This window comes from Marmota monax, unplaced genomic scaffold (assembly GCF_021218885.2).
Source record: "Marmota monax isolate L192 unplaced genomic scaffold, Marmota_monax_Labrador192_F-V1.1 WCK01_AAM20220418_F8-fsc00005, whole genome shotgun sequence".
NCBI lineage: Eukaryota > Metazoa > Chordata > Mammalia > Rodentia > Sciuridae > Marmota > Marmota monax.
This window is the reverse complement of record NW_026692254.1, coordinates 15,668,755-15,682,909: the sequence shown is the minus strand read 5'-3', so window position 1 is coordinate 15,682,909 and position 14,155 is coordinate 15,668,755. Positions and strand designations below refer to the sequence as shown.

The 14,155-nt window shown below is 41.8% G+C and overlaps 1 protein-coding gene across 2 annotated transcripts; it reads right to left on the bottom strand.

Moving 5' to 3' along the window:
• Positions 1-7,289: 7,289 nt before the first annotated feature.
• Positions 7,290-12,316, bottom strand: Lysmd4 (LysM domain containing 4). Of its 2 annotated transcripts, none has more exons than XM_046436158.1 (3): positions 11,591-12,316; positions 10,709-10,995; positions 7,290-8,444 (listed from the first exon to the last, which is right to left on the bottom strand). In XM_046436158.1, the coding sequence occupies exons 1-3, from the start codon at positions 11,637-11,639 to the stop codon at positions 7,914-7,916; spliced, it is 867 nt and encodes a 288-aa protein (XP_046292114.1). In that variant the 5' UTR covers positions 11,640-12,316; the 3' UTR covers positions 7,290-7,913. The 2 variants fall into 2 exon arrangements, with proteins under 2 accessions (XP_046292114.1, XP_046292108.1); XM_046436152.1 differs by having other exon boundaries at positions 12,079-12,316.
• Between the last annotated feature and the right edge of the window lie 1,839 nt (positions 12,317-14,155).

Sequence of the window (14,155 nt, the reverse complement as noted above, 5' to 3'; positions counted from 1 at the left end):
TCCTGAATACAGATCAGCCCCTGGGATCTCACACTGGTCCTAGTTGGAAGTTAAGAACTGACGTGGGCAGGCAGACACCCACAAACACCAGCACCCGCAGGAACGCAACCACTTGGCTTTGGCATGTCTATAGAAATCTCTCTGGGAACTGTGTAAGAGGACATGAGCATGTCCTCTTAACATTTGCATTTTCTCCAGCAGTGTGTGAGAATGCCTGTTTTCCTACAACCTCACCAAAAAATTTGTTGTTATATTTTTGATTTTTACAAGTCTGATATGATAAATTGTATCTCAGTGTTTTAATTGCCTTTCTCTATTATGATTTTTTAAATTTTTTTCACATGTTCAGGGGCCAATTTAAATCTCTTCCGTCTGTGAATTGTCTCTTCATGTCTTTTTCCCACTTGTCTATTTGGTCTTTATTTCTCATTTTTTGAGTTCTTTTTATATCAAGGATATTAGTCCTTTTATTTCCTCCAAGTTTGTCAGTTGTCTTTTGATTGGGGGGCGTATTTTGTCTTGTAAAATTTTATTGTTTTTATATAGTCATATTTTTGATACTGTGAAACTTGAGCATTTTTAATCAATGAAAATAAATGTGCTTTTTGTTTCCACGTAAAAAGTAACACAAGTAATAGATATTAAATAAACATCACAATCATTATAGAAAATTATCAGTATTTAATAGTGGCATAAATTTACAAATAGTTAAAACTTGTATTGGTTTTTACTCCTTTTTGTGTGTGTATGTGTGTGTGTTTTGTTCTTTTTAGTTATACATGACAGTAGAATGTATTTCGACATATTATACATATATAGGGTACAACTTCCCATTCTCTGGTTGTACATGATGTGGAATTGGTCGAGTATTCATACGAATATAGGAAAGTTTTGTTTGATTCATTCTATCTTTCCTATTCCTATCCCCACTCCCTTCCCTTCATTCCCCTTTGTCTAATCCAAAGTACTTTTATTCTTCCCTCCCCAGCCCCCACTTATTGTGAGTTAGCATCCTCATATCAGAGAAAACATTCAGCTTTTGGTTTTTTGGGATTGGCTTATTTCACTTAGAATGGTAGTCTCCAGCTCCATCCATTTACTGGCAAATGTCATCATTTCATCTATTATGACTGAGTAATATTCCACTGTGTATATCAGTTTCTTCATCCATTCATCTGTTGAAGGGCCACTAGGTTGGTTCCATAGTTTAGCTATTGTGAATTAAGCTGCTATAAATATTGATGTGGTAGTGTCACTATATTATGCTGATTTTAAGTCCTTTGGGTATAAGCTGAGGAGTGGGATAGCTGGATCTAATGGTGGTTCCATTGCAAGTTTTCTGAGGAATCTCCATACTGCTTTCCAGAGTGGTTGCACCAATTTGCAGTCCCACCAGCAATGTATGAGTGTACATCCCTTTCCCCCCCCACACATCCTCACCAACATTTATTTGTAGTCATTTTAAAACTTTTTATTGCCTGTGGATTTTGAGTTATAGTTATAAATCCTTTCCATACACCAAAGTTAGAGAGGACATCACCTATGTTTCCCTGTACTTATATGATTTCACCTTGTACAGTTAGCTCTCTAATCCATTTGGGATTTTATCCTTAAATATAGATCTAGTTTAATTTTTTTTAACCAATGGTTGTCTAGATGTCCTGTTTACTTAAAAGTCCATATTTATCCCACTGATTTGAGTATCCCACTACCTGTATCTTAGACTGTCTCCACATAAATTGGGTCTAATGCTAAACTTTATTTTTATTCCACTATGACCAGAAATTTGAAATGGCTCTCAACACTGCCCAGAAATGCAACTAAAACTCCTTATTATGTTAGTTGGCTCAATTAAGGACATACCTGTTTTACTTTATGTCCTCTCCATTCAAAACTCCATTACTATTTCCTCTTATTCCCAGCTAATTTCTTTCTCCCATACTGAGAAGAGTTTCCATCTAAAGAGCTCTAATTTTCTCACCATGAAGTGTGAGCATGTGCACACAAGCTCTGCCTTCCAGCAATCTGGCACTATAGTTGAACTGTCTGTGCCCTTATCTAAAGCCAGGCCTTTGATTTTGTATACTGGAGCTCATTGTGTCTCTTCTTCTCAAGGTCTTGACTTAAGCAACTGTCCCTTCTGTCTGACAGCAGCAATTTCTCCCTCTCTTCTAGATCTAGCACACCTTTCTATCACTCATTTCTAAAACAAATCAAAACAATGAACCTTGCAACTACTACCCTGCATCTGTCTGCAACACTAGGGCTCACCTAAGGATTATCACATCCTCTCCATTTTGTTTCAGGATGCTGTATATATTATTTTCAATGTTATAAGATGAAAAAGATGGGGAATCACCAACCTACAAAGATATCAAGAATGAGAAGTTCTGAGAACTTCATTGGAAGACGGGGAGACCAGAAGGTCTGTTGGTTATGTAGCAAGGAAGTATGTTCCATAAGAGCGGGAGGACTTATGAGGAGGAAGGAGCAATGATGTCAAAGTGGCACTAAGGAACAAGAATAACCATTACCTTCTGGACTACTGGCCCATGGGCTGTCCTTCCTTTCCAACTACTTGGTTGAATATTACTTAGCATAAATGGAATTGTGGGAAACTGCTACCTTAATAGCTTGGGATCAGGTTCTGAATAACACTGAATTATTTGATGGGCAGTGGGAACTGCTGAAAGTGTGAGTGGTATAATGGGTGAGCCCTGGACTTAAGAACAGCAATCTTTACACTTTGGAAGAGGCTCACTTGTTGGAGGGGAGACTTAAGCAATTGTCTCAATTTGTACCCATGGGATTTTATAGAGTTGACAGTAATGACATGAAGAGGTTGCCACCTCTCCATTCAAAGATTTACTTATCATGCTGCCTTATCCTTTCCTGATTCTTCTGTTTGGGGTTAAATTTTTTGGATCTGTTACATTTAACTGGAAAAATCCCAATCGTTATTTGTTTAATTTCCCAATTATTCCTTTCCAATTATACATATATTGGACCATTTGATGCCTCAAAGCTCATTGAGGTTTAATTTATTATTCAGTCTTTGTTTAGTTTTGGGTAGTTTCCATTGCTGGGTTTTTTTCCCCCCAATGTCTAATCTACCACTAATCCCATTAAATGCATGTTTCATTATAGGTATTTCAATCTCTAGAACTTTATTTGGATCTTATAACTTTAATTTCTTCCATCACTGTGTTCATATATTCTCAAACATATAGGGCTTATATGTAATAGCTGTTTGATATCCTTATCTGCAAATTCTGTTATTCATGTCACTGAATCTATTTGGTGATTCTTTCCCCACCCAGTTGTCATTTCTTATTTTTCAGCATACCTGGTAACTTTTGGTTGGATGCTAGACATGGTGAATTTTATGGTTTGGGGTACTGGGTTTTATTTTTTCCTTTAAATATTTTTATGCTTTGTTCTGGGCACAGTTACTTAGAATCACATTGGTCCTTTTGAGGCTCACTTTGAATCTCAGTCACCTCTAAAATCCCATTGAAACAATCATTTCTTGAGGTTCCCTTCCTCCAAACAAACCTTTCCAAAACTGAGATTACTGTTAAATGCATATCAACTCTGCTGCTCAGACTTAGAGTAGTGTTCCATTCATCAAATAATGCCAAATCACTTCATCACAGATTTCAGTTTCCCAGAACCTGGCCTCAAATTGTTCCTATTGCATTTCCCCACAATTCTATTTACATTTTCTTCAACACCAGGCTACTCATGGTTCCTATCTACATTTCCCCCATGTTTCTTTCCTCTACACCTTTGCTGACACTGAGGAGCATTTTTTTGAAAACAGTTATCCACTACCATATCACTTTAAAACCTTTCTGGTGTCAAATAAGAAAATGTCAGCCTCTCTAGAAAACCTTTCTTGCTTTTTCAACCATTGAGTATCATACTCGTTTCCCCTCTCATGGGCCAGTTTTTTTTTTTAATCATCTCACCACTCTTCAATAGGTCTTATCTTTCTCATTAAATTATAAGCATCTTGATAAAGACCATGTCTTGCTACTACATCACCTCTTGGCATAATTGGTATTCTGGAAGTTAGTGAGTGAATGAATTCTGGAAGGTTGTATATACATGGATAGATGGATTGATGGGTAGTGAGGTAGAAGGATACATGAGAAGAGCACATATTTCTTATTAGGGCAGTGAAATGGTGATTTTAAAAATAACCAAATGCTTTGGGAAATTTGGGGAACGATCTGGGAAAGTCTCCCGAGATAAGGACTCCACTGCCAGCACCACCACTATCACTGCTTCAGCAGTCTCTTTAAGCCCTCTACGGTTTTGAACCAGGATAGGAAGGAGCATGGGTCTTATAGGTTGAAGATGTACATCACCACAGTGCTGTTTTTCTGGGGTAATGGGACCTGATTGGTTGTAGGAGACAAAGTGACTGGCCTCACCTCTTGTCAGCAGCTCCACTGTACCCAGATGGCTCTGACAGACCTAGCAAAAATGGATGCTGACCACACTCTACCCTACCCAAGTGCCCCTGTTGAGCCAGGTGACGCCAGCTGGCCCTCCTCTCCGGACATAAGCTTGGAGAAACCCTGTCCAGGGCATTAAGCACTGGAAGGAAAGTGGTTAAGGGAGGTTTTACTGCTAACGCAAATGAAATTTATTTCATACAGTCAAGTGAGACACTTGGCTCTCTAGCTCAGGGGCTAAATTCAGTAGATTTTACACCAGCAAGAAACTTGATATACAAATGCTGATTCTATAGTTCTTGGAATTCAGACAATGGGTCAGACTTTTGTCACTACACAGTGTCCTAGGTGGACCAGTAGAAACTGTCTTTATTATTCTCTCTGCCACTTTCTCCAAAGCCCTGCTTTAGGAGGTTACAACCAGCCCAGTGCAGCCAGAGAGGCTGGAGTGGCCCCCCATGTTCTAAGCATGGCTAAGGCCATCAGTACCTTCCCCGAGGCACAGAGAAGAAAATCAGAAGGTGGCAGTGCAGCAATGCCCAGAGCAAGGGGATTAAGAAAACAGACTTCCAACCCTGTCAGTCTGGACTAGACTCTCAACAGCCCCACTTACCACCTGTGATTTAGCTTATTTTGCCATTTGTAACATAGGGATAAGTGCCTACCTTACAAAGAGGTTGTGAGGACAAGATGAGGTTGTGTGTAAAGTTTTTAGAGCATTAGACAGCAATCAGTACACACAGGTTATGGATGATGCTTTTGCTTCCAGGGCTATAGTCCAGTCTTTCCCAAAGATAAATCTTCATGACTCTTTGAGCCTTTGCTATACAGCACAGCTCAGCTGTCAGCCCTTGCCAGTGCCAAGTGGCTCTTCTCTCAGTTCCATGACCTTCAACATACATCCTCCCTTTCTGCCTTCCCAACTGCAGTCTAGAAGACCTTGCACAACAAAGCCTGCCACTGTGTCTCTCCAGAAGAAACCTGGAGCAGTTTGCCTGACAAGGTTTCAACATTCAGTACTGTTGTTCAAACAAAAAGATAAATTATTTCTTTAAAACATTAACTCCCCAAAGACACTGAAAATGCAGTAAATTATGTAGAAAATATAATTGTGGTTGTTTCTTACCTATACCTAACAATCTTGAAGCTTCTTACACAGGTCAACCAGCCAAAGTATCCCACACCTTTCTGTGTCACCATGGACACAATAGCAGCTGCTGGGTCCAGGCACAGACATCACCCTGGACCTTCCCAACATTGTCCCACATCTTTCAATTCTAAATTAGCAATCCCCAAATCTTAAAAAAGGGGGAATTATGTTTCCTTCAGAGAAGAATTTATTTTATTCCATTTGAGAAAAGTTAAAGGACACAGATATTCATTTTTTGCCTGGCAAGAGTGATTTTCCAATGGGACTCTTCTGGTGAAGTTAATGGTAACAAATATTAAAGAAATCTGTCTTTCATCAAAACATTTATATGATAACAAGTTTCCTGTATCAAGCCTCACAAGTTAATTTTGTCCTTAAATTATTTTGGTCTATTAAGAAAATATTTAATTTTGAAGCTACTTTAAATGTGCTTAGTGAACACACTGTTTCTTCACACAAACTGAAAGAAATTGGAAACCTATTTGGTGAGTTCTCTTCTGCCACCCTCCCCTCCTCTTACACATGAGATCTCCTAAGCTTAACTCTAGGCCTAAGGTGTCACGTGCCATGACTAGCCCTGAAGCTCAGTGTTGGTGCAGTGTTTTCCTCCCTCTCCACAGACCTTTCAGAGACTAAGCCAGCAGCCACCTCGGCCCCCTCCCTACTGTGACACAGCTGACTGACTCACAGGCAGTAGCATGCTCTCACCACCTATCCCTGCTACTTTGATCAGCAAACCTGAGGCCCCTTCCTCCCTCAGGTATCAAGCCTCCTCTTTATGGGCTTTCACAGCCAGAACCACTTACTGTGGTTTTGTATAAACCCTCTAAAGGACCACATGTTAAAAGGTGTGGTCCTTGGCTTGACACTGGTGGACCAAGCTGGTTTGGGAGGTGATGGACTCTTTACCAGGTAGGGCCTACTGGGGGGAAGTTAACTCACTTGGGATGTGTCCTTGAAGGGGTAGTGGAACCCTGAACCTTCCTCTCTCTCTGCTTTCCAGCTGTCATGAGGTGAAGTTTTCTCTACTAAGAAACAGCAGATTAACCAAACTGAAGCCTCTGAAACCATGCGTCAAAATAAACCATTCCTCCTCAGAAGATGTTTACCTCAGGTATTCTGTTACAGCAAAGAAAACCTTACTAACACACACCTCCAGCCCTGCCATATGTGTCTGGTCTTTAACATTATGAGCCACATGGTACACAGAAGGTTACTCTAACATCACCCAAAGAAAAGAGGACAACTGCCTTCTCATGCTGCGGCTCTAATATTCCTAAGAATGGAGTCAGGAAGTAGCAGAAAGAATCGTGTTTCAGGTGTGCACAGAGACTTAGCAGTGCTAGCCTAATGACTGCTCAGCCTCAGAAGTACATGTGCTAGAACTTTGGTGACTAGCATGCTGCCTTTTTGCCACATGCAAGCCAGCAAGAGCTCCTTCCAAGAATGCTGACTGGAGACCCCACATAGCCATCACCAGGTGGATGCTCATGACTGTGAAACTGGGCAGTGGCTCCCATGTGTTTGGCTTAAGACATGCCTGTGTGTCAGAAAAAACAATTCTAGAAGTATGAAGAACAGAATCGCTGTTTACCCAATAGCATGGCATTTAGGACTTGGAATTTTTTCAATTCTACAAGTGGCACTGCTAACTGAAGAGGCAAACACGAAGCACAGCTTGTTATAATTATTCATTATCACTCTAACACAGGGTGACATGTGGATACTATTCCATAGCACCTTCACCAGGGAAACATGGAACTTAGAGCCAGGCCTACTGCCCCCTTCATAGCAGGTGGGAACACAATAGTAAGGCAACCCAAACCAATTGTGGGGCATGCACTGAATGGGTCCCTTGGCCAGGCCATTCCTGCCCCTCTGAGCATATCCATGCACAGACCCATGCAGAACTACTGTGAAAGCACACACAGTCAGTCCACTAAATGCCTTCAAGAAGTGGCCATCAGTCACATGTAAACGTCTCTCTTACACACCTCTCTGGATATGGAGGCTGAGGGTGGTGGTATTTGGGATCCTGCAGCCTTAGGTTAGATGAGGCCGTTGCTCAGGATCAGTGCAATAGAGAATACTGTGGTGACTTCTGAAATGCATCCATATATCCCAGGAACCAAAACGTAGCACCTTTAGAATATGGCCAGTGACAGCTGATACATCAAGTCCAACTGCTAAAGCTGGGCTGATTATCCATAAACAACAGCCTACTTCTTTGCCTGAGTGTTCTGACTGGACTGGCTGGCTGAAGAGTTGATGGTGGCCTTCGGAATTTGAAAATCTGGGGCTTAACCTGGAACCACACTCAATGCCATCGAGCCATTATGAACAGCAGTTGTGTTCAGGTTATTAGGGATGTCCTCAGGAGCCTGTATTTTAAAATAGACCAAATAAAACACTGGCAACACAATCCCAATTAGAAGCATGATGAAAACAGCATTCCACCACTGAATCCCACAGTCTGCTCCATCTGTCAGTGTCTTCGGAGGAGCTGGGAGCAATGGCTGATCAGAGGTCTCTATGCAGTAGCTCTCACTTAGGAAGATCTCTGACTGCGCTGCACGCTCAATATTCTGATCAATCCCTTTAAAGAAATCTGTCAGTTGGCTGGCCTGGGCATCAGCGGCTGTGGTAGCTCTGTCTACATCTGGTAATTCCACAAAGGTCACTGTGGTCTCTGTGGATGGTTCTGGAAGAGGTTTCAGTTCTTTGTGGGTCTCTGTTAGGATCCCATGGTTTTTCACTGGAATCTTAATAGATTTCAAAGCATATAAATCTTGTTCTCTGATGAAGTTGTTGACTTTCTTGATATCTGCGACCTAGGGATGCCATGAAGAGACACATTATAAAATCTATATACCTCCTTAAAACTAATACCCAACCCTTCACCTTTTGGAGTGATGAGCCAAGTCCATCCCAGTTAAGCTGAGGAAGGCTGGGAAACTACACTGCATGCTGAATTAGTTTAGGTAACTTGGGTTGTTCTGTTGTTGGGAGTTTTGTTTGTTTTCTGGTTTTTACTCAGCCTTCATGAATAGCTTAGTAAATCAAATATGCCTATAGATATACAAGTCTGAACAATCTTAAGACAAGTTTTGGAAACAAAATGTGATTAAACAAAATGCTTTTAGGTGAAACACAGTCATGACACTAAAATGAACACTGGAGCTCTTTGTATTTCCTTTAACTTTTGAGGCAACAGTGCCCCCATCCGGAAATCTCGCTCACAGCAGAAGCCAATTAAGTAACTGCCAGACATTAGCAAGCCAAAGCCTCTGCCACCTCTAAGGACACATTCAGAATCTAGTTTATCTGTAATACCTTTTAACTGATGTGCCCTCAAGGACTTTCACAGGAGTACTACAGGGTATATGAACTTATTTTTCAAATAATAAAATTATAGGGCATCTAAACTTATTTTTCAAATATATATTGAAGAGATCTCAATACTTCTTATCATTTGAAATATAGGAAATCAATCTAGTTGGAAGTTATGGACTGATTTTCTATTTCAAACTTAAGTGAAAGAACTATGGCTGAGAGTTTTATTAAGTAACACAAAGTTCATAATAAACTCCTCTTGTAATTAAAACCTTAACATTTAAGAAGGGGGAAATGGGAGCTGGGGTTGTAGCTCAGTGGTAGAGTGCTTGCCTAGCATGCATGAGACACTGTTTCGATACCCGGCACCACATAAAAATAAATAAATAAATAAATAAATAAAAATAAAGGTGTTAAAAAGACCAATTTTGGGGAAAAGCGGGGGAATGTAAGTGAAAAAGTAAATTCCCCCACGAGCTAATGTTTGAAAAATTTCCAAAAGCATGTGAAATGGACTCAAAAGCCCATTTTAACTACAAGTTTTAACTCAAAAGCCCATTTTAACTAGAATGTAAATATAGTCCCCAGACCTTTAGTCAGAAACTCATTCAAATCAATCATGTCAGTGACTGAAATTTTTTAACAACTGCTTTTGGCATTTCATTGAATCAGATGGGGGAAATTTTTTATTCTGAAATTAATGAAAGTAGGAAATACTTGAGACTTTTTTATTTTTGTTCTCTATTAAACTAACAGCAAATTTATTTACTAAAAATAGTAAAACTGATTAGTTACTGGAGGCATTATATATTATTTATGGAATTATTAGTCATCACTATTCCAACAGGCCTACTTCACCTATGTAGGCCTTTGTAGAGTAGGATTTATTTTTCAGTCCATGTTCTATAAACATACATTATGCCTATACAAGCTGAAGATAAGAGTCAAACAAATGTCAGTACAATTGAAAGATGCTATGTGTCCCTGGAGACCAGCCTGTAGTTCTCTGGAAAAGATCCAAACACCACACACAATCTTTTTAATCATGTGAACCATGTTAGATAAATGACAGATACTTTAAGAGGGATTTTTTTTGTGTTTTTTACTAAATAGCTTATATAGCCTTAGAGGTCACAGAAATCTGTAGTACAGTGGTAGCAAAATGAAATGAACAGTTTCAATCTAGGAGAAAATGCCATGATTCTATAAATACTTTTCCTACTTACTTTGCCATTGTTAATCACTCTGAATGCTAAAAACATAATTAAAGAGAAAAACAAGGTTATACAGAATACAAAGCATAGAGGCTAAACCATGCAGTTCTAAAATAGAGAAGGGAAAACTTTACTAGTCAAATAAATTACTGTCAAGAAAAAAAAATCAAAGTAGCAATAAAAGCAAGCATGCTAAAGAAATCTTAGATAACTTCTGCCTGGCGTCTCCAGCCCCCTTAGGTCTTAAATAAGATATGCTCAAAAGAAAAAATAAAGTCTCAGAATTTTAATGGGAAGAGACAGGGCAGAGTCAAACTACTCTGAGAGGCAAATGCACTATGGCCTGAGGTTCCTAACTAACCTCATTTCTGAGCCCAGGGTGCAGAACTAAAGATACTTCTACCAACCTTCCAACTCTGGCTAAAATGGGAGTCCTTGGTTGCTACAATAAGCCTCTGGCCACTTATTAGGGGTCAGCAAGGGTAACAAATAAGTTACTCTATGTTCCTCTAAATACAAGGGGACAAAGTATTTGGCGGGTATCTTACTTTGCAGCCATACTGAAGAGCCAGCTTGTTGAGGTTGTCCTCCTGGGCCAGCTCCCGTTGGAGCAGCACCATGTCACCTGCTCCAGGCTTGTGAGGGTGGTGAACACTGTTCTTCTGGCGTTCCTTGCCCCGTGGCCGTAGAACAACATGTTGAGACTCTTCCTCAGAGGAGTCCCCAGAATCCCCACTGCCATTCTTGAACACATAAATGTGGCTGCTTGGAGTTGTACACACAACAGCTGGGCCTTGTAAGGTCTTGGTTAACATTCCCTTTTGCCTCATTTTAACTGAAAACCAAATCCCAGGGTTAATCCCATATAAGGTATATTCATTCTTCCTTGGTTTCATTAAAGAGAAGTGTCTCATAGCAATGATCCCTTTCCCTGATTATTGCAAATACTGAACAAATACCATCAGTCCAAAACAAGAATGTCCTTATGCTGGCTGAGATGGAAGGACACGGGCAGAATAAAAACATTTTTTCCCCTAATTTCATACTTTTCGTGCAGAAAACAAGAGATTCCCCACACTTCTGCCTTATTCCTTACTGATAACTATATCCTCCCTCGCCCCCCAAAAATCCCACATCTATACACAACTTCAATTTTTGGTCTCACAGTGGTAAAGTGATTGGGATCCTTGCAATGACAGGTAAGATTGTTCTGTTTCCTTGTACTAAGAATCTTAAATTCAGAACCTTGGTACAAAGAATTTTTACTCAATACTTTACACATTCCAAGGTATCTTTACTATAATCAATACAACTAAAGTGCTCTTATTTTGATATTTGGTTAACTTATCTCCTATGTGACTAAGTTGCGGGAAAAGTCTGTCAAACTGAGAGATTCCTCCCATTTCCACAGGTCACTTTGTATTCATTACCTCCCCTTGTCTGCTTGTATTTCCACCTTGAGCCAAGTACCAAAGCCATAATACCCCCTTTTCCTTCTTCAAATCGTTCTAATGAAATTCCAGAAATTACAAATCAAACTCGGAGAATGACGGCCTGCACAGGCGCTGGCATGAAGCCCTTAAGAAGTCATACGGATGTGGCCCGTTCACGGACTGCCCGGGGCCCAGCGTTACCCCCACCGGGTCGAGGCCCTCCGGTAGGCACCGCCCCAACTCCTTGATGCCGCGGCCACGGGAGGAGAAGGAAGGTTGCTCGAGGTCCGGGCCTTCTCGTCCAAGCACAGGAGCTACAAGAGGGCTCCCACGGCTCTCGGAGCTCAGTTTCCCTTACAGCCCCTTCTGAGAAAGGAGGGGACCAAAACAAAACACCAGCCACACAAAAAAAGGGAGTGCCCTGACCCTGGCTTATAAGGGCGGGACCCCAACATTCTACAAAAGCACAACCTCCAACCTCTGACCTCTCACTCCCGCAATCTGGGACCAGCTCTCTACAGTCACCGCCCCTCCACCTGCCGGAGCTTCCCCCCAGGAAGCCATGGAGTGGCTGCCCGCGCCGGAGCCGACAAGTTAGGCCAGACCACCGCGCCGCTACAAGCTCGCGAGGACTGCATTCGAGACCGCGGCCCCCTCCTCCAGGAACCGGGACCTCGGCTTCCAGCCCCTCCGCGACCCTCCGCTGCCGCCGCGCCCGTCGATTGGCTGCTAGAATAGAGTCTTCCGGGGGCGGGGCAGGAGGAACAACCAATGAAACCAGTGGTGGGCGGGCACTGGCAGGAACCCAGCGGAGCAGAGAAGTCCTCAGGAGACCTGGTCTGGGGGCGGGCTTAGGGGCGGGTTCCTGGGCCGGGGGCGGGACTCCAGCTTCAGTGTCCCCCGCCCGCCCGACTCTGCTGTACCCAAAGATCGTAAAACACTTTTAATTCTTACTTCGCAATGGTGACAGCCCTCTGCTGAGCCTCAGCTATCTCACTGGTAGGAAGGGGCTTTGACTCGCCTGCGTGGATATCACCTCTGGAGACCTCTCGCGGAAAAGACACGGGCAAGGGGCCTTTCTTCCGCTGCCTTATCTGCAAATCTTGAGCTTTTAGTGCCCGGGCAAAAGAGGGTTTTGCCCCGCCTCGTTCCTGAGAATAAAAAAGAAAAGTCCATGAGTGTGAAACATTGATTGTAACAACACAGACCAAAATAATAATCATCGTCACCACTATTATCAGGTGTTCCTGGTGGAGGATTTAAGCTTAAAAGTGATGAAAAAACTCTCACATGCTAAGCCCCAAATGTTGGAAACTTCTACTCAAAAAAGGAAACCAAAATAAAAAGCGAAAACAGGGAGAAATACATGCAACAAACATGACCAAAGACTAGAAAAATGAAAAGGAATTTGAAGGGCTCTTTCTGGTTTTAGGTAAACAAAGTGGGGGTTCATTGTGACTCTTGTCCAAATCGTATTGAGAAGGGGCTTTCTTTGCAGTAGGCTTGTTTCTAGCACACTGAGAATGGGGGAAATTCTTAACCTTCCCTGTTTTCCAGGAGCACAGGTCTTCTTCCAGACAATGAAATGGGAAAGAGAATGTTGAATGGGATTTCTGAAAAAAGAAAAAAAAAAAAAACTCTTGAAATGGGGACATCTGGAAAAGCTCTTTAAGATGTGTGTTCCTTTTTAACCTTCCTTTTTGTCCAGAATGAAGATATGATGGCTAGGCCACCTGCAGCCCTAATGGAATATGAGATTATACTGAAGATGGAATCCATGTGCTAAGGGTAGCAGAGCAAAAATATGGAAGGTGTGTAAGAGATAAATGCTTTCCATGTTTAAAATATTGTTAAGGGCTTTGTTAGTAGCTGCTGAAAAATTCCTAAGTTACATACTTTGGCACAGAGATTAAGTAAGTTACTCACCCAAGGTGCCATAACTAATGGAGTACAAGAGACAGGATACAAGCCCAGACACCAGTGACCCTTTTCCTTGTGGACTTATAAAAGTATCTGGGAAGGGCTCCTTTCGTTTTGCCTACTGCCCCAGCCCAATGCAAGAACCCTACTAACTTGGTCAACATGTTACTCAGAAACACTCTCATTTTCTCCCCAGGCCATTGACTGGGCTGACTTGAGACATAGTTCCTCAGGCCTGGATGAACCAATGAGAAATATGCAAGCCAAATGGCTTGTCCACTGAAGTGTGTTGGGGTCTCATTCACAAGGATAGCCCCACTACTGTGACCTAAGTAAGTTGGGACTAAACCCCCACAAGCAGATGTGTCTACTCAGATCCTCCCAAACACTTACCAAACTATCTGCTGTGATCTAGGGAAGGGTATGTCAGGTGAGTTATCCCATTTATCTGCAGCCTTATTTATGGAAGACTCAATTATTCCCAGGACCCAACTGTGGGGAGGTACCAGAAAACAGAAGCCTATTGAATAGGGCAAGCTGTCAAAGGCAGAAGTTAGCTAGGGTCATGGCCCTCCAGACCCACAGGAGAGTGGAAAACCCACAGCCCTACCCCACATCCTGTGCTCCCTTGGGGGAACCCTC

Coding starts and splice junctions, on each gene's coding strand:
- Lysmd4 (XM_046436152.1), bottom strand. CDS start 12,157: ATGGCTTCCTGGGGGGAAGCTCCGGCAGGTGGAGGGGCGGTGACTGTA. Junction 10,996..12,078: donor CCAGATTGCGGGAGTGAGAG/GTCAGAGGTTGG, acceptor TTTGGTTTTCAG/TTAAAATGAGGCAAAAGGGA. Junction 8,445..10,708: donor CTCTTCAGTATGGCTGCAAA/GTAAGATACCCG, acceptor TGGCATCCCTAG/GTCGCAGATATCAAGAAAGT.